Source organism: Pagrus major, chromosome 23 (genome assembly GCF_040436345.1).
Source record: "Pagrus major chromosome 23, Pma_NU_1.0".
Classification (NCBI taxonomy): domain Eukaryota; kingdom Metazoa; phylum Chordata; class Actinopteri; order Spariformes; family Sparidae; genus Pagrus; species Pagrus major.
In genome coordinates, this window is record NC_133237.1 from 27,110,577 (window position 1) to 27,130,303 (window position 19,727).

At 42.3% G+C, this 19,727-nt stretch overlaps 2 protein-coding genes across 2 annotated transcripts; one reads left to right on the forward strand and one right to left on the reverse strand.

Annotated features, from left to right (window-relative positions):
• Window positions 1–112: 112 nt before the first annotated feature.
• Window positions 113–7,714, forward strand: anapc2 (anaphase promoting complex subunit 2). The gene is made up of 14 exons (XM_073494386.1): window positions 113–460; window positions 1,045–1,294; window positions 1,375–1,696; window positions 2,318–2,450; window positions 2,544–2,763; window positions 3,037–3,156; window positions 3,349–3,466; window positions 3,683–3,861; window positions 3,945–4,086; window positions 4,209–4,284; window positions 5,083–5,286; window positions 5,954–6,086; window positions 6,811–7,052; window positions 7,161–7,714. The coding sequence occupies exons 1-14, from the start codon at window positions 362–364 to the stop codon at window positions 7,368–7,370; spliced, it is 2,448 nt and encodes an 815-aa protein (XP_073350487.1). The 5' UTR covers window positions 113–361; the 3' UTR covers window positions 7,371–7,714.
• A 937-nt stretch (window positions 7,715–8,651) lies between these two features.
• On the reverse strand, window positions 8,652–19,497 carry LOC141019490 (ras-related protein Rab-35). The gene is made up of 7 exons (XM_073494428.1): window positions 19,348–19,497; window positions 16,973–17,895; window positions 14,080–14,130; window positions 13,057–13,180; window positions 12,838–12,962; window positions 11,564–11,688; window positions 8,652–10,746 (listed from the first exon to the last, which is right to left on the reverse strand). Exons 2-7 carry the CDS (start codon window positions 17,025–17,027, stop codon window positions 10,597–10,599), a joined length of 630 nt encoding a protein of 209 aa, XP_073350529.1. The 5' UTR covers window positions 17,028–17,895; window positions 19,348–19,497; the 3' UTR covers window positions 8,652–10,596.
• Window positions 19,498–19,727: the final 230 nt, after the last annotated feature.

A 19,727-nucleotide genomic window follows, 5' to 3' on the forward strand; every position in this document is an offset into this window, starting at 1 on the left:
ATTAACGCGATTATTACAAATATTGATTCTGCCGTTGTTGTTCGCGTTGTTGACTGAAGAGGGCAGCACCGAGCGTCCTTGCGTACAGTTTGCCGGAAGCTCATTGGTAGAAGGAGACGAAGAAGAAGAAGTAAACCCGCGATACCAAAGCAGAGACATGTAGCGATATTTCAAAACTCACAACAGAACAGTTTCACTTTTAAAAAGATATTTTTGTTTTTAGACTTTAAACAAAACACATGAAAGAAAACGCGCACCCGTGCGTAGACGTGCGCGACGTTACAACACGACAAAACAACCCGAAGTTTAAATGTTTTACTCGCCTTAGCTAGTTCGTCGTTCGTGAAGAAAGTCTCAAAAAATGGAGGAAATTGTGATGGAATCGGAATCAGCCGAAACTTCGGGACCCGCAACACAACAGGGGGTTTCTGCCGCCTGGGAGACCGTCACTGCAGCGCTGGTGAGAGGCTTTATCACTGGACTCAAGCAGCGACGTGACACTAAGCCAATATGGAGTGAACCGTGGCCGCTGAACTCCGTTCAAATATTACAAGATTTAATGTTTTCTTGTTTTTAGCAGTGGCTCACACCCGGTGGAAATTACTTGAGATGATTTACTAATTAGTCTTGGTATTCTGTTCAATTCGGCATACATGAAACTCTTTATTTGCCTTTCTTTGGTTTCCTGATTCTCTTTTGGCATCTCTGTCTGTGCTACATTTTGCTAGCTAGCTGTTTGCCTGCAGATCTCTGCACAACCCAAAGACAGCTGCTTAATGTAAATTATGATACTTTAAGAAGTAGTCTCCTCCTCCTCCTCCTTTACTGATTCACAGTTAAAGTCAACCCCTCTGAGGTGTCCAGTGAATGAAATGTCTTTGGCCTGGTGTCATTTTAGATCAGATATACTGACACCATTAATAAAAACTGTTGAACAGTTATCGCTCTAGGTGAAGCCATTGGCCAAAATTAAGAGTATAAACCAAAACACAAGCCTGACATCAGTTTGTGAAAGTGCATGTGTGTGTCTGCTCCATGTTTCAGACGTCTCCTGGCTCCTCGGTGACGGAGCAGAACCTCTCGGACTCGTTGGCCCTGCTGTGCAGTCAGGGTCTGGGCCGGCTGCTGGGCGGCTGGCTCCTGGAGATGTTACAGATGCGTCTGTCCTCCTCGGTGGTTCCTGAGTTCTGGTCCGGACTCAAACAGCCGGAAAACGAGCTGGAGGAAAGAGGCAGGGCCTGGGTTCTCCTCACTGCCTTTCGGACTCTGTTAGGCCGACTGGAACCTTTCCTGTGTAAGTAGAAAAGATAATGAGTTCAACACTTTTGTTATATCAGCAGCAATATTCAAACATCGACCGCTTCCTCCTCACAGGTGGTTTGGAGAGGCTGGGGTCGTGGCAGGACGAGGGCAGAGGGAGTCTCTGTGGTCCGGGGCCCCGAGGCCTCCAGGAGCGGGCCTTCACCATCATCAGAGCACTCCTCCTCTTCTCCCCATCCCCTGTCCTCCAGGAGCGAGTGCTGGAGTTCTACAGCAGGACCTTCTCTGTCTATATGAACCAGGAGGGGGAGGCCGAGGACGGGGCTGAGGTTCCTGACGGCCCCGAGGGGGGAGTCTGTCGGGGCTGCGGGGTCCCGACGCAACAGTGCTGGTGTCAGGAGGCCCTGGAGCAACTGCAGGAGCTCAGCCACATACTGTGAGTGGACTCAGGAACAAATAACACGCTGCTGACTTTCTGAATCACACAGCTTTTAGTAATAAAGTTTTCTTCTAATCAGTACTTCATCAAAACAGCAGACAGACACAGTTAGAGATTGACTGGTGAAGACAATCAGTAGTAAAACATCTAGCGGCTTAATAGACAGATATTTTTCAGATATTTCCAAATAGAGCTTTTAATTTCAGTTGAACAAGCTTCAAAATGAAAATGACCACCAGGTTCCATAAAACCAAAAACAGAGCATTAAAGTACAGATTAAAAACAATAAGACAAGAAGGAGACGGGCTTAAAACCCTCTGTAATTAACATTGCAGCCAAATTAACTAAAATCAGGTTTAACAATGCTGTAAACAATAGAAGTGTGATTTAAGAACTGATGTGATTAAGAGAAAGGCGCTGACTCTCCGCACCTCGCACTGAAACGTTTAAAAATATTTAAAAACAAAACGCTAGAAAAACACTTGACCTGCTGCAGGAGAGCAACGCACGCCAGGCGGACTGTATCAATCGGATTTACAAAGTACGACAGTGCATGTCATGAATTTGTTGTGTGCTTCAAGTGAGGATTTATTTTAAATTTTATTTATGTGTGCGTAGATCCAAACTCCAGCTGCTGGAGTGGGTCAGCTCCGAGGCCGTCACCTCCATCCTCCACAAGCTCATCGAGCAGCGGATGGAGCAGCACTGCAGGGGAGAATACGAGCGCTCTTTCCTGCTGGAGTTCCAGGAGGTAAAACATCCGTCTGTCTGTCCTGATCAGAGCAGCTGAAGGTCTGGATGAGTCCATCATCAGCTTCATTTGAAATGTTTTCTGTGTGAGCAGTGGCTGGAGCTGGTGCTGGGCTGGCTCAGCAAAGTGTTTGCAAGCGAGGCGGACAGAGACGTAGCTGCTCCCGGCGTTCCCAGTGTTCCCAGTGTTCCCAATATCCAGGCCGGCCAGCCTGCCAGCTCCGTCCTGAAGCAGTGGAGGTGCCACATGCACCAGTTCTTCTGCAGGATCTACGTCAACATGAGGATCGAGGAGCTCTTCAGTATCATCAGAGGTGAGACACAAAACAGCTTGTGGTTATTTCATTTTTTTGCATAATCAGAATTTAACTGCAGTTGTTTCGCTATGCTAGCAGTTTCCCTTTGCTTCCAGTTTTTGTGCTAAGCTAGGCTAAATACATCCTGGAGTTCTCTCTGTACTGGACATGGAGAGATGAGTCTGGGTTGGTGGCTGTTGCAACAGCAGTTGCGTTGGAAGCAGAAACGTTTGGGTAACATTAACATGCATGCGTTTCCTGACTTTTCTTGTTTTTATTTCCATGTTTCAGATTTCCCAGAATCCAAAGCGGCAATTGAAGATCTTAAGTTCTGTCTGGAAAGAACCAATCAGAGACAGCAGCTCCTCACTTCACTCAAATCTGCTTTCGAGAGCCGACTGCTGCACCCAGGTCAGTCGGCCGCACACGGAAACACAGTTCCGTTTTTTGTTTGGTAAACACAGCTAGTTTAAATTGAGTTTAAAGGAACAGTTCACCCAAAAATAACTGACTTTCCATCAGCATGGGGGGAGGAGATAATGACTGAATTTTCATTTTTGGGTGAACTGTGACTTTAAATGATCCGGTCTTTGTTGCACTCAGGAGTTCACACGTCGGACATCCTCACAGTTTACATCTCGGCCATCAAGGCCCTCAGAGAGCTGGACCCATCCATGGTCATCCTGCAGGTCGCCTGCCAACCGATCCGCAAGTACCTCAGGTGAGTCAGTTTATACTCAGACATTATTTTTAATGTAGTTTAACGTTTGTAGTTTAATTGCGCTGTAGTTTGGCATCAATTGGTATCAAACTTCATTTATCCACAGCGAGTCAAACAAAAAGAGTCGATAAAAACAAACTAATAACGTGAGGAAGCTTCTACTTTAAAATCACTGTAACAGTCGAGTTCTGTTAAAGCGTCTGTGGTGTGTTTAAGGACTCGGGAGGACACTGTGAGGCAGATCGTAGCCGGTCTGACTGGAGACGCAGAGGGCTGCACAGACTTGGCCTCGGAGCTGTCCAGAGGAGACCCGGTGACTCTGGAGATGCAGGACAGTGACGAAGAAGGCAACGACCCAGAAGACTGGACCCCAGACCCGACGGACGCCGTCCCCGGTCAGTAAACACAGGAAGGGTTATTTCTACTCCCTGTTGGATTTTAGTGGTTCAATTTTAGTCTAACGTTTTCTTTTTTTTAGATAAAATGGGCTCCAAACGTCGTTCGTCGGACATCATCAGCCTGCTGGTCAGCATCTACGGCAGCAAAGACATCTTCATCGATGAGTACAGAGCCGTGCTGGCTGACAGACTGCTGCACCAACTCAACTACAACACTGCCAGGTACAACTGAGCACACTCTGACCGAAGGTTCACTTTTTCTGGTTGTTTTGACAAAGGTTGTGTCCAAAATGTCCTCGTCTTTTGTTCCTCATGCAGTTCTGTCCTCTGTTGTGTGTTTGCAGGGAAATTCGTAACGTGGAGCTGCTGAAGCTCCGGTTCGGAGAGTCTCACATGCATTACTGCGAGGTCATGCTGAAGGTAAACACTGTTTGAGTCACTGTAGTTCCCGTTAACTTCACCACAATGATCATCTCTGAATCATCCACTGATCTTATCACACGAGGTGACTGTCCTGACATGATTTCTTCATTGCAGGTAGGGACGGTTTTATACATGTCTGAGTTTCTGGATGACGTGTTTATAAATCATAAATGTAGTTTAATAACTGAATCAGAAATGTTTCAACTAAGTAAAAAAACAGCTGAAATGATTAATGGATCAACAGTAAATTAATTGATTAAGTGATCATACTTAAATACAATAACCAAGCACATGTTCTCTGGTTTCAGTGTCTTAAATGTTCTGCTTTTTGTCTTTGTGGTATTTTTAAGAACTTGAGCTTTTAGACTGTTGGTCGGACAAAACTTCATCTCAGGCTCTGACAGGCAACTGTCAGACATATTATAAACCCAACAATTAATTGTCTAATCTATTCTTATACTACTACTAATTAAAAATTTGTATGGTACTTCATCTAAACAAGTGCTTCACAACAAACACAAGAATAAAATACATAGTAATGTTGGAATAAACTGGCCGGTATAAGGAAGAAAAGAGAAATAAAACTTTACAGTGGATGATTAAAGTATTAATAAAACACAGAGAATAAAATGTGAAGTCAAACCGAGCAGCACAAGATTATAAGTTTAACTAAAAAGTTAGGTATAAAAATAAACCTTTCAATAAAAATAAGTGACTTAATAGACGATGCTGATAGCAGCAGCTAGATTAATTATTAATAATCAGAATAATCATTACGCCCTCTCTGTCTGTCAGGACATGGCCGACTCTCGGAGGATCAACAGTAACATCCGTGAGGAGGAGTCGAGGCTGAGCGAGGAGGAGCAGCCGCCGCTGTCCCTGTCCTCCATCATCCTGTCCTCGGAGTTCTGGCCTCCGCTGAAGGAGGAGAAGCTGGAGCTGCCTCCGCTCGTCCTGCAGGCCATGGAGGCCTACACACACCGCTACGAGAAACTCAAGGTGGAGTTCACCTGCTGCTTTACACAGACTCACTGGGTGTCTCTCACCACTCAAAAAATATCACTTTTTAACTATTTTTCTTTCTTTTGTTTTGCTGATGAAACTTCCTGCAACTAATTAATCCGTCAACATGCCATCATCTTTATATTTCAGAGGCTCTTTTGCTGTTGGTGCATTCAAAGACAGTACGAAAGCTGACGGTTCAGAGTTGGCTTCTTAAGACACAACTGGTAGAACATCGTTTTCAGTATTAATGTTTGTTAATTGCACTTCGTCATGGTTAGATATTCAAACGACCACTCAACAACAACCACTCGCAACTATCGATTATTTTCATTACTGATTAATCTGTCAGTCATTTTCTTGATTAATCGATTAGTTGTTTCGTCTACAAAATGTCAGAAAATGATGATCAGTGTTTCCCAAAGCCCAAGATGATGTCTTGGGCTTGTTTTGTCCACAACACAAAAATATTCAGTTACGTCTCTAAAAGCCAGATCCTGATGTCGGAGTTGCTCTCACAGTCATGCTTTAACTTTTCTTCCTCGTTGTTTTAGATGCCCGTCGCAGAAATGCAACATGCAGCTGCAGTTGTGTAAATTTGTCTGCGTAAATTTACCTTTGTGTGTGAACAGATGCTAACGGCAGTTTGTCTTGTGTGCTTCAGGCCATGAGGACGCTGAGCTGGAAGCCTCACCTGGGCTCAGTCACTCTGGATTTGGAGCTGGAGGACCGCACCCTCACCAACCTCACCGTCTCCCCGATCCACGCTGCCATCATCCTGCACTTCCAGGAAAAAAGTACGACCTCGCAGTTCAAACTGATTTCATGTCTTAGCTTGTTTTCTTCTGTGTATTATGGGATTATAAAATAATTGTGAGATGTTGTAGCTTAACAGTTCTTGTTTGCTGTCTTAATGAGAGACAGCAGGTATTAACCTGTATCATCTAAGTGGGTATTTTTTATGCTCGTGGTTGTGCACAACAAGTGACGAGAATATTTGCTCCAAACTATGTTGAAATGCAAAGTACAGTGACTTTCACTTCACTTCTTCCCTCACATTGTTCTATGATTTCACAATATTCAGTAAAACTACACAGATTAGTCGTTCACACAAAAATGTATCGTTTAATAACACAGAAGTGCCTGAAAACCAAACAAACACGGATGTCTTGTGTCAGATAAAAGATCATTCAAGTTAATTAAACCCAATTTTATTTAATACGGTGCTGTATTTTAAAGCACAGCATTTTGAACCTTTGAACCAACTCTACAGTCATACAACCAGTTAGAGCTGCATGATTTGTTATATTTTATCTGCACCAGAACTTTGGTCAGTTTTGATCTGGCCAGATGTTGTTCATGTTGTCAGCTACTCTTCCAGATTAATTACAAGGTACTAGGTTTTTATGCATTTACAAACATTTCACTCCACCACCATGTGTGTTGCCGCTAATAAATGAGGTCTTGAAAATGTAAGTGGAGGTAAAATTAGCAGTGACCTGACTGTCTGTCGTCCATCAGGTTCTTGGACTCTGGAGGAGCTCAGTGTGAAGCTGGGCGCCCCGAAGGAGCTGGTGCACAGGAAGCTGGCTCTGTGGCAGCAGCACGGCGTGCTGAGGGAGGAGGCGGGAGGACGCTACTACGTGGTGGAGACAGGCTCGTCCAAAGAGAAGATGGAGAGAGGCGTGATGCTGATCGACAGTGACGAGGAGAGAGACTCCAACACTACCACCCAGTCTGAGCAGAGAGAGGAGAAGCTGCAGGTACGTACACACACACACACACACACACAGTCAAACACACAACACAGTATTCCAGATGAGCAGTGACTGAAGAAGAATAATCTCAACCGGCATGTTCTGTCTCTGCAGCTGTTCTGGGCCTACATCCAGGCCATGCTGACAAACCTGGACAGCATGACGCTGGACCGCATCCACTCTATGCTGCGGATGTTCGTCGCCACGGGACCTGTCGTGACGGAGATGGACATCAACGAGCTGGAAGCCTTCCTGCAGAGGAAGGTCAGGGAGCATCAGCTGATGGTGTCTGCAGGCGTCTACAGACTCCCCAAATCCAACTGATGATGGACAAACTGCTCTAGTATGATGCTGCATTCACATGCTGTGGGAAAATCCTGTTCTCCTCAGCTGTTGGGAAGAAGTTCTTCAGTTTCACGGTGATCCAGCAGAATTTCCACCAGCTTGTCAAAATGGACTTTCCTTTTATGTGAATGCAGCATAATTTATGAAGACCATTCCTCTGAAGGGTTTGGTTTTCAAAATAAAAGCACCGCCACCACCCCCCTAATGCCAGTGCACACAGTGATGATGCTGAAACTGGAAATTAAGTTGTTGTGAAGGTTATTGGTGTCAAACACTGATGTATAAAACTGATGTACTATTATTATAAAAGCTCTTTAATGTCTCATGTGTGTTTGAGCTGAATCAACCAGGGACACATTTTTATTTCCATTTAAAATTAAAAATTTTCCAAGTTTCCTGTTTTACAGCACTAATCAGTGACTGCACATTTTCTAACCTTTATCTGCAGTCTGAAACACTTCTCCCGAATTTCCCAGTTTTTTCATTGTTGCATCCTTTCAGAATCTTTTAAAACTTGTGATACGAATGGCTGAACAGTCACTTCCTGATTGTAACAGAAGTAACGAGGACCTCCTGAGAGGTTAGGTCAGCACTATTAGTTTTAGTCTCTTTATGGGACAAAAGTCATTGTTTCGCAAGTCAACTAAGTACTCAAACCCTCTTCTGGTCTGTACAGCCAAACACATTTCCCTCCTAGTTGCACAACATGATTGGCTGCAGTCACGTTGATTTTAAGTAAATGCAGTGTCAGGAAAACAGAGTTGATTGCTGCAGGGTGTTTTTGTAACATAATTACTTTGGAGAGAAAATCAAAAGTCCAAGTGAAGTCGTGAGTTACTGGTGTTTCAGTTGAAAATCTTTCTGAAAGGTTTTGTTGAGTCTAAAGTCATCAGATTCATGACTCGAGTTCACACCACAGGCAGAAATTAGCGACAATGACAGTGGAAGTAACAGAAAAAGTTTTAAGCTCACTAAAGCCGTTTTTTCACCCAATAAGTGCCGGTTCTTCAACTGGTTCTGTTCAAGATTCTTGAAACACGTGTCATTTAGTGAAGCAGCCCCCGTTTTTTCAATTTAAGACGACCTGTCGGAGAATCTAAATGTGAAATCAAGGTAGGAGGTGTTTAATTAGTTTAGAGGCAGCTTCAACTGCTTCTTGGTGCCTTTATTTTTTTGTAAACCTTTGAATTACATATTGATTACTGTTCCACTTAAAGCACTGGACTGTATGAGGAAATATTTAGAGATACAAACAATAACTCTGGATTTATTGCTTTATTTTGATTTTGACACGTTTGCTAGGCAACAGAGATTTACATAAAAAAAAACAACAACATACTATTAAGGAACATTTTGGGCTTGTACACACACTGTAGTCTTGGATTACTGGCCTCATTAAACTGAAATAAGGCAGACAGACTTTAAACTGCACTCATCACACCTGTTAATGTGTCTGTTACAGTTTAGTAACGAATGCAACCAGTTCCCTTTCAGTAACATACTTTAACTGTATTAAGACGAAACAAATAAATGAGAACATCAGCACATAACAGTGAGTCACTCAGTTAAAAAGGTCCATTCCAGTGTTTTTGTATCATTCATCTAACCGCCAGATTTCAAAGCAGATTGTTGTGTTTTTCATTTATGAATGCATTTTTTCCAATCTGACATGCAGCAGCTGTTTCCTTGCAGAGACTTTTCATCTTTGCATGATGTTCTGTGATGGATTGTCTCAAGCCAGATGTCAGTAACGCTCAAAACTGGTGTTGGAATAATACATTTCAACAAGACAGCGAGTCCTAAAGGCTGCAGTGTTCGTCCCACGCCTCGATTAAAAACTGGTGGAACAAAAACATACGGATGACTTTAGCCATCCTTACAGCCCAACAGAAGTTGGCATAAAAGAAAATGTGATGAGGTTCATCCTCTGAGGATGAAAAGGCTCAGCTGTTTAATGGCCCCTGTCCAATACATTTAAGATTTCTTGTGTTAAAGTGGAAAATTTAATTTGATGCAGTAAACGGAAAGGCTCGAGGTCGCTACAACTACACGGAGTGCATGAATAACACCAGGACTGGGCAATATATTGATATTACATCATTATGGTGATATGAGACTATCTGGATATTATGATATTACTTAGGTGGGTTTTTTTCCCGTGGCTTTAAAGGTTACACTCATTACAGCTTCTGTTTTACTTCTCTAATACTTGTCTTTACCCAATCAGTCATTATATCCACATTACTGATAATTATTGATCAAAAATTTAGGTAAATATCAAAGTGTTTGGTAAAAAAACACCTCAACATTTGATTTGGTCGCCCAGTCTAAACATTTATGAAGTGCTTTTGAGAAGATTTCAAAATATCTGCATCACATTTACGGCAATCTGTGCAGCAACTCGTGGAAACTGTGGTTAAACCTTCATGACCCAAATTATTTGGTTTTGGACTGACAGAACACGACACCCATGACACCACCTCGGCCTCTTTGAAAGGGTGGTTTTTCACTGTTTTCTGATGTTTTTATAGACGGAATGATTGAAAGAGAAAATACTCAGCAGGTTAATAGATTATGAAAAGAATTGTTAATTGCAGTTCAACAAACACTAATAATTTAGCCATTTTTAGAGCCTTAGAGATGGTAACTGGGATAAAGGGTCACAGATTAATTAAAATCAAAAGTTTATGTTCCAGTTTCACGGCCGCCTTCTCAATAGACGTCTTGTGTTTCAGTGGAAATATTAACCGTTGGCACTAATGTAAATATTAGGATTCAACCTCCTGGAAGCATGAATCAACAGAAAATTGTATTTTAAAGCGGGCAGGTGGTTGCAGAGATGTCTCGGAAGGATCATCATCTCCATTTTTAGGCGCCACTGCCCACCGAGGAACAATCTGAAGCACCACAGCACGCTTTAAATGTGATCTGTAGTAAAAGGACTAAAAACTCAAAAACACCAGAATGATCCTTTAACCTCCAGGCTGTTATGTGCAGTCAGTGCTGACAGACTGTTAATCCCTCTGCCTGCGTTACATTCAGTAGAGCAGACTGACCTGTAGTTGTGTCGTAACTTGGCGCAGTAAATATTCAAACATTCATGTCTGAAACAGAACACTGATGTCCTAAGGCACCGTTTTCCCAATCTTGTTTGAATGTTTGAGCTGTGTGCTGAGCGATGAGCGGTGCCGTCGTCTGTCGGGTCTCAGCAGCACTTCTTCCCTCTCTTCCTGCGGTCTCGGTCTCGCTGGGCGTTGATGTTGACTGTGTCCTTCTCACGCTCTCGTTCCCGCTCGGCTCGGTTCTGGCTCTGCTTCTTGGCCCGGAGCACCATGTGTGTGAAGGCCATGAACATCTGAGGAACGCAACAAAGCGAGTCAAGACTGAGCCTGCAGAGTTACTGGAAAATGTTACAGAGTTAAAACAATTAGTTGATTTATTGATTAGCTGATTTACAGAAATCTGCAACTATTTGGACAATTGATGAATTGTTTTGACACTATACTGATGAAAGGACTCTTTCTATAGGAGAGATATATATTTTGGACTTAAGTGGACGACATCTGTGGAAAAATGACTGCAGTGGGGACACTGGGCATGAATTGGGTTCATGAATTAAATAATCATCATTTAATTTCCCCACATCGTGCTTTTATTATCATTACTGTATTTATTGTTTTACAGACTCGTTCTGTAACAGAACTCCCTAAAAACTTGGTCCTTCGCCCGGATTTTCAATCATTTGTGTATTTAACCTCATCTTTGTGTATGGAAGGTGTTATTCTGTCTTGCAAGACTGTTTGGGTTGTTTTATGAGAGGTTTTCTGCTGGAAAAAACTTTTGGAAAGGTCGGGCTTTAGGAGATAAAGTATATAAATGCTCAATTAGACTCAGTGAATTTATTGTTTTTAGGTTTTTAAAAGAATATTCCCACTTTTCAGTCACAGCTTGGTTAGGTTTTGGCGAAATAAGTACTCGTTCAGTTTTGATTTCACACAGGACAGGAGCAGCCATCATCATCAACAATAAAAATAATCTTGAGGTTACAAGTGACGCATCAAGCACACAACACTGACGCAGGACATAAGGTGCTGCTCCCGGGGCGAACTACGAAGTAAACGAAATGACGTATACGAGCTCAAGGGAATTTTGTATAAAATAATATAACTTACCTCTTCTACATTTATGTTCTCTTTGGCGCTGGTCTCGAACACCCGAACTCCCATCGACTCCCCAAAACGCACAGCATCCTGGGTATCCACCTGCTTCCTGGCAGGGTCGTCATTTTTGTTTCCCACTGAGAGAGTGAAAAAGATCATTTACTTTTATTTCTACTCTTGCAGGGCGACTGCAGGCTGGTACCATTTCAACGTTTTATTATTTTTTATCACTCTGCATGAAAAAAAAGACTAAAACTAACTGAGTTTATCCCACTAATAAGTGTTTTAGTCTCTCATTTTAGACTTACAGAACAGACAGGAAGCTTTATTCACTCAAGAACTTTAGTCTTATTTGTCGAGCTGCAACAAAAAGCTGGTTGAAAGGAAAGTAATTGCCAGCTGTATTGATAATCAATTTGTCATTTTTCAAGCAAACATTTGCAGGTTCCAGCTTCTTAAATTGCTGCTTTTATTTGTCATTATGAGTCTTTGAGTGTTTTGTGAATTTGTGATGAGCTTTTTTTTTACCATTTTTTTTGTTTTTACATTTAGTTAGACAAAACAATTAATTGATTTATTGTAAAAAACATCATCAGTTGCTGCCCTACTGTTTGAAACCGAGACTGTCCAACCAATAAATGTGCCAGCCCGAACGTTAAACACTCAGATAACATGATATTACCCAAAGTGTGTGAAGGAGCGATATCACAGCTTCTTCCTTCCTGCTGCTGTCAGACTGGACAACCAGCGCCGCTCCCAGTAGATCACACACATCAGAACTGACTGACTGTAATACTAACGTATACCAACTGTGCAATATTGATATTCCACTAAGTGTAATATCAAGTTCATTTCACTAGTAACCCAGTCACAATTGTACTGTGAAAAGACAGTGTTTTGATGTAAAATGCATCTGGAGTTATTGTAAATGTACAAATTTACAGAAAATTTACATTAATATTACAGCAATGTAGTGTTTTCACGTTAATCCAACTATATTGCTGGTTGGCCTGTTAGTATGTTCACGTAGTAATACTACCGTATTTTATTGCTAAATGACTGTATGATGATGTACCTTAATTACAGTATTTCCTTGTAATGTACCATTTTTAATTTTTTTTACGGTTGCTTCAGAATGACGCTCACATTATTTATACTGATGATTATCTCTATTTTTCTGTCCCCTTCGCTGCTGTGACAATGCATATTTCCCTGTTTTCAGACTTATAAAAGGATTATCTTATCTTATTACGATTCATAAACTCACATGAATGCAGCTGACTCACCCAGGATCTTGCAGACGTTGTCACAGTTCTGGGAGATCTCATTTAACCACCTCTTAACATTTACAAACGACTCTGGATTCGTCACGTCATAAACAATAATGACACCGTGTGTGTTTCTGTAGTACCTGGAGAGAGACAGATGAAACAGAATGAACTGAATACAACGCCAGACTATAATCCAAGTGACCATGAAAGCAGTTTTGGTCTGGAGGTTTTTACGTTGATGTGATGGTTCTGAATCTCTCCTGCCCCGCTGTGTCCCAGATCTGCAGCTTCACTCGCTCTCCGTCGATGTCCACTGTTCGGATCTTAAAGTCGACGCCGATGGTGGTGATGTAACTGCCTACAGGAGATCAGGGGACCGTCAGAAAATCTGAATGGCAGATAATCTTTACAAATCAGGTTGTATTTTTGCGATTTGACCGTCATTTCTACCAGCAACATGAACAGATAGCAAACAACCCCCGACATCAAATAAGATTATCATCCAAACCATCTGTTGCATACGTTATTTCCATTTTGCAGAGCGACGTGTTGTTTAAACTTTGACCTACATTCTTACGCTGGTTGAGCATGAACACAGTTTCTCTATACAGTCCCGCTGGCTGGAGCTGCTACGATTAGTAGATTCATTCATAAATCGATCGAAAGGAAATTATTTGCTGAATATTTTGTTAATAAATTAATTGTTTAAGTCATTTTTAAAGCAACAATGTGAATGAAGAGTCTTTTCTGTTGGTTGGACAATAGAAGCAATCTGAAGCCGTTACTTTGGGCTCTGGGAAATTGTGGTGAACATTTTTCAGAGTTTTTCGACATTTGATTAATCACTTAATTGTAAAAATAACTTAAATGCAGCCCTTCGTTTAATTTCCATCTGTGTGGTGTGAGGGGACTTGGAAATGGCAAGAAATGTATTTTCTTCCAGATGGGCACAGCTTTGTGGATGAAGCGGTTACATGTTTGACATTTAACTCAGTCAATATGTTAGAGGAAGATTTCTGTCACTTTTTATTGTCCACCTTTTCCCCAAAATGTCTGTAAAATGTTGCCTCCTTCTCGAGCTCCTGACAGGTTAGGACAGATCTGCTTAACACAGAAGATAAGATGACTTTACTTGATAAAATGCTTCTAATTTTCTGTCTATGGACTGACTTCCTACTCTTGGATGCTTGATTAATATAAGCCCTGGCATTGAGGCGTTTACTGACATCTGACCTGCAGCAAACTTTATTAACTCACCAGAGAAGGAGTTGTCTGCAAAGCGGAGCAGAAGGCTGCTTTTCCCCACATCTGAGAGACAGAAAGAGGGACAAGATTAGCAGGTAACTCACTTTGAGGAAATGAATGTGACCAATCAGGAAAAGACACACCAGTTATGGCTGAGTTTACTGTCAGAGAGACAAGACCGTCCCATCCTGAGTGACAGCCTCCTTACATAAATACACATCACACCAAAAGTGAAACAACGCAGGAAATCAGGGCAAAGGTTGAACTAGTACTGGAAATACATGAAACTGAACTGTGTGATCAGAATGAAACTAAAATCTAAATAATGATGAGGTATTAATGATCTGAATCTGCACAGCAACTGATGTAGTGGAGAAGAATAAAGTAGCAGAAAACTGAAATACTCAAATTAAGTACAAGTACCTCAAAGTTGTACTTAATTAATTGCTATATTCCATCACTTGTTATTTTAAATTTTCACAATAACTATTTAATTTTTACTGCAGATATATATCAGTTCAAAATATCAGTCATCGATCTCCCTGATTACTAATAATCGGGCAATCCCTAACTCCAAGATATTCATTGTAATCCAATACAATATCTGTATGACCAAAGAGGTCTAAAACTGCCTCCTGGTGTAACTGAGTATAAACGGTATAAGGTAAAGTATAAAGGTACCTGACTATTAAAATCATATTGCAGGAAAATATCATGATTTTTCACAATATTGATCATTTGTTCTGCATTAATCTGGACTGCCAGAAGTGACAACATCGCCTGACAAGTCAAAGCCTCTTCGAGTACATCAGTAAGTCACACATTAGTAAATGTAAATGGTTTGTTAAAACAAGACCAGGCACAGCCAGTTAAACCAGATCATAGACAAAGCTTGTGGAGATCAGAAAGTGAAACGTACAACCTTCAACTACCTGCACACTGAAGAAAGAATTCCTCCCTCCAGGAAACCAGGAATTATGGCTACGGATATCTCTCTAATCTGCTTCACTGAAAGGAACGTAAAACTCTGATAACATCACAAGGAATTCACCTTCTGTGTGAATAAATCCTCACAGTCAAGTCAAAAGTAAAACAAAGCTGCATGCAGGGCTGAGAAATGATAAAAAGTTATGAATTGGAGCGATTTCCAAATGTATGACAACTGTAAATGTGTAGGGAAAAAAAGAACAAAGCATCCTGAAACCATCTCTTCAGGGGTGAATGTTGGGCCTACTGAGCTTCCATCCACACAGCTGGTTACTGGTTGTTAAAACCATAATTCGGTGGCCTGCAGCAAGTGCTCAGAAGTGTATCCAGGCTGCACAATGGACAGTGGTGTTACGATGAAATCTAATCACTGCACAAAAATAATTTGCTGCAGAGAGGAAGGTGAGCTAAAATGACTCAGCATTTTCTGCAGGAGGTCTAGAGACAGATGTTTGTATGTCTCCAATCTGTCACAGAATCAGCTAACGCTACAACATCAGACTCGTGTAAGAACACGAGGAAAACGGCCATCGTCGAGAAGAAGCTGAGCCAGAATTCAATAAGAATCTGTATCAGTGAGTGAGTCACGAATGATTAAATCTAAAAAGTTTCCAACCTGAGACGGCTCACGTCCAGAGAAGACAGGGTGAGATCGTCTGATACCAAAGCTCAGAGGCTTGGATGTTTGAACCACTTTGAATCAGCTTTAAAAGCTTTTCTTTTCTCTGGTTTGAAACCAGCTTAAAAGGTTACATTTGTAAGAAATGGACTGAATTCGAGGTGGCTGCCAAACTATATGGCTCATGATACTCTCTGCTGTAGCAACTAGCTGCCATTAGCTTATTAGCTCAGACTGGGACAGAAAGCCTCCAAGATCGACGGAGGTCAGTTTGAAGACAGAGGATACAGTACAGAGGTGATTTACAGCAGCTCTGACGGCTAGACAAGAAGACACGGCAGGCGGGGACAGGAGTGGCATGAAGTGGCAGCAGAAAGAGAGTCGGACATCAGCAGCAGGTGAAAACGGCGTGTAGAGCCGGATATATTTTCACATCTTACTCTGTGAACTGAGGATTTATTTGGACCAAACCAAAGGTGATTGTGGGGACAAACCAACACTGTTCAAACGATTATGATTCAGTTTGTGTCCAGTTTGAATGAAGTGTGTTTTACGATGAGTTAGCGAGGAGATTAAGCTCGTCTGAGTTCAGTCAAAGAGAGAAACTGGAATTCAGACAGTGTTCGGATGTATTTTTCTGTTTAGTAAAGAAAATAGGTGTCAAAGTATTTCCTTTCTTCACATTTTGTGAGTTTATTTTGTTTAATTATTAGACTAAGCAGTGAGCTGGCTGTTCTTACGTCTCCCAGCTGACGTCAGACTATCACCTCTTGAGCTACAAAGTGGTGTTAGGAGACAGGACGGGCTGGGGCTAGCTGGTTAGCATGCTAACTTCGGTAGACATCTCTGTAACACAGTACAGAGACATCTTTGACATAATGTAAACACTGTAGTTTCTTCACACTCTGCTGATATTTTTTTGAATTTTGTAAACTTAAAATTCTGACCACATGTTACAGATTGCCCCTTTAAAATGAACATGTGACTGAAGAAATCTGAAGCAGTGGACAGTTTCGTTCTGACAGTGAACTTCTCTTGTTTCAGCTTTCATTATTCTGTTTTCGTGTTTTGTATGTGTTGTGTCAGCATCTGGCATCTTTTCTCGTGGGATCAATAAAGTATCCGTCTATAAAAATCTGTGTTGCCTCTTCTGTTACTGGTTTCCTCAGAAGTGTCAGGAGCTGAAAAAAGACATTCAGTTTTGTGTTTTGACAGAAAAGCTTTGACTTCAGCTCTGGCAGGTCACACATTAATGCGGGACTCCAGGAATGAACCTTAAATTAATGAAAGTGTACTAACTGGAGTCTCCAATGATGAGCAGCTTAAAGAGATGATTGTAGTCCTTCCCCGCCATCTTGATGACCTCTTACTGAATGTCCAAGTAAAATCAGTCTCATAGGAGGAGATGATATTCCCAGTCTCCCCAGTGTTTGTTTTTATTTCCACCTCCCGATGCTACGAGCTCAGAGTTGCGCAAGAGTTTGTCCAGAAATCACAGGCAGTCCCACGCCAACACGAGGACATTTCCAGTTGAATTTCCGCACTTTTTAGTTTGGGTTTATGCTTGAGTTTCAGTTCAAACGATCACATCACTTTCTTTGGTTTCAAAGTGAAACCACAGCAGGCAGCAGAAGGAGCTTTATGATTCATGCTTGACGGCTAAGCGTGATCGCATGGTTCCACCTTAGTTCCAGTTCAACCCAGTGACACTCCTGCGGGGGATTTCCAACTCCAACGACTCAGATTCTTACATTCAGTCGTTGATTTTTAAATTCACAGTTGTGTCAGTGCAGCGCGGACACTCCCTCCTTTCTCCTTTGGACGCAGTCCCGCATTGAATGCAACGTCTTCACAGGGGTCTAAGCACTGACAGTCACACATCTAAAGCTCCAAAATTGAGGGATTCGGCATTTTGTGGTCGTCGCTCTGACAGCAAAATGGACGGTGGGCTGACAGCTTATTATAAATCCAGTTGTTGCCAGTTATTGCCCTGAAGTTGTCCACCGCTCACTCATTAACTCCATCCCTTTCTAAGAAGAAGCGAGAAACCGAGGCGTTCCTCTTTCTCAGTCGTGGGTACATCTGCTGAGGTTCCTTTACGCTGATCCCGTCATTTCTCTTCAGTTCCTCTGGCGGCTGGGTGAAAAGTCAACCGTTCCCTGTTTCATTACATGAGGAGGGCTCTCTCGCTTCTTGCTTCTTTAGCCCAGGTTTAAAAGGTGCTAAACAAAGAAAAAGAAGGGGGACATAATGAGAGGTTAGAAAGAAATCACATCAATCAGGCAAGTCACCATTTTGATTGTTAGTTAATTTAATTGCCGTGTGCAGTGTGTGTGCCCCTCCTTACCTCCCTCCCTGCTCCTCAAACAACAGCTGAGTCACTAAATATAACTTCCTCATCCTGCTTTATCCACCCCCATCCTATAACTTAGCAGACTTAGCTTGGTAGCAGCAGCAGCAGCAACAGTATGTGGAGCTGTCACTGGTTTTTCCTCACTGCCACCAGGACCAACAGGGAAGTGAAGCAGTGGATAACGTTGGCACGGTTTTCCACGAAAACAGGAAAGGTTGCCACTGCCTTTGAAAGTCATTAGTGAGACCTTTGCTAATGCGAGCTAATCTAGCCCCAACAGTTCATCATGTGTGTGTGTGTCAAGACCAGAACACGAATCCCCGCTTGAAAATCTCGAAATTTAATGTTTATTTGTATACCAGCAAAGGTAAAACACCTTTCAGGACATAACTGTAAATCTTGTTAAGTCTTATGATTAGTCATCATTCATTCGGCTGTGTTTATGTCACCCAAAATGTACCTGCTTTAATAAAAAATACAACAAATTCGAGTATTACTTTTTGCCGTTTGCGCAAGACTACAGCTGTGCGTTAAATGTAAGTCTTTAGTTGTGTTAGGATGTAACAGACGCACGCTGCGACACAAATCTGATGTTTTTTAAACGCAGTTCGGCGTAGGATTCCCGAGACATCGTCAGTTGCTACAGGTCAACGGAAGGTCGACATTAAACTGACGTCCACCTACATGTTGTGGAGAACCAGCTGCACTGAAACTAAACTTGATTCACCTGGTTGTGGTCGAGCTGTTACAGCCCGGTGGTTTGTGCCCAGAAACTCACCTTGCCCGACATGTTCTACGTTCAAGAGGACGATACGCCAAACTCCCCCCGAAAACCTCACATTTTTTGGGAAATCCGAGTTAACGACGCCACCCTTAGCCATGAAGTCACTTGTATGTATATGTAAATAACGATTTGCAACTGCTCTTTAATTCGGCACACAGGTGTAGACGTGTCTGGACGCTGAACTGTAGTTTATTTCCATTGTCACCTTAAGTTTTGGCCGTACGGTGCTATATGAGCGGTACGAAACAGCGAGTTAAATCAACGTTTCTTCAAGCTAAGCGACTGACTACTTCAACCGGAGAACCGGGGAGGACACAAGGCTTCAGACCATTTTAAATCCGTGTCTGATAAGATGCGTCCTGTTTCCAAGAGGCGAGAAAACTTTAAAACTTCCAGATTTCTTTACCGAGTCTGGAGCGACGGTGTGCGGGCCTGACCCCGGCCTGCCGCCGACTCGCTCTCTGCGCCGAGACGTCAGAAAAACTTCCCACTTCTTGGAGAAACTTTGACTCGGCCATTTTTAAAAAAAACACTCACTCTGTTCGCTGTGGTGGACTTGGCGCTCCGTCGGTGGGTCATGGTTACAGGTCCGCGCCCTGCAGACGTTGTTCGTGTCCCGGTGGAAGCCTCTGGATCACCGCTCCGGTCGGACTGTCTCCCCGCCGACCACACCTGACCCGCTCTCATCATCTGATGCTGCCTTCACGTCATGTGGGAAAAACCACGACAACCGCCGAGTGCCAAAATTCTCTCTGACCAATATGTTTAAAGAAGCGAACACAAAAGATTTTAGCATTTAGCAAAATATACATCCCACAAATCTGTCTTTAATGCGCTTATTCTACCACTGTCTACCACTTGCTTTTTGGACACGGATGGAAAATTACATGAAATTAATCATGATATCAAACTTGAGT

What these genes read in the sequence shown, in the direction of transcription:
- LOC141019490 (XM_073494428.1), bottom strand. Translation starts at nt 17,027, where the DNA reads ATGGCGGGGAAGGACTACAATCATCTCTTTAAGCTGCTCATCATTGGA. An exon ending in TGCAGACAACTCCTTCTCTG is followed by an intron (nt 13,181 to 14,079) that starts GTGAGTTAATAA and finishes GATCTCCTGTAG; the next exon opens with GCAGTTACATCACCACCATC. An exon ending in CAACGTCTGCAAGATCCTGG is followed by an intron (nt 11,689 to 12,837) that starts GTGAGTCAGCTG and finishes TCACTCTCTCAG; the next exon opens with TGGGAAACAAAAATGACGAC.
- anapc2 (XM_073494386.1), top strand. Translation starts at nt 362, where the DNA reads ATGGAGGAAATTGTGATGGAATCGGAATCAGCCGAAACTTCGGGACCC. An exon ending in CCGATCCGCAAGTACCTCAG is followed by an intron (nt 3,467 to 3,682) that starts GTGAGTCAGTTT and finishes GGTGTGTTTAAG; the next exon opens with GACTCGGGAGGACACTGTGA. An exon ending in AGAGAGAGGAGAAGCTGCAG is followed by an intron (nt 7,053 to 7,160) that starts GTACGTACACAC and finishes CTGTCTCTGCAG; the next exon opens with CTGTTCTGGGCCTACATCCA.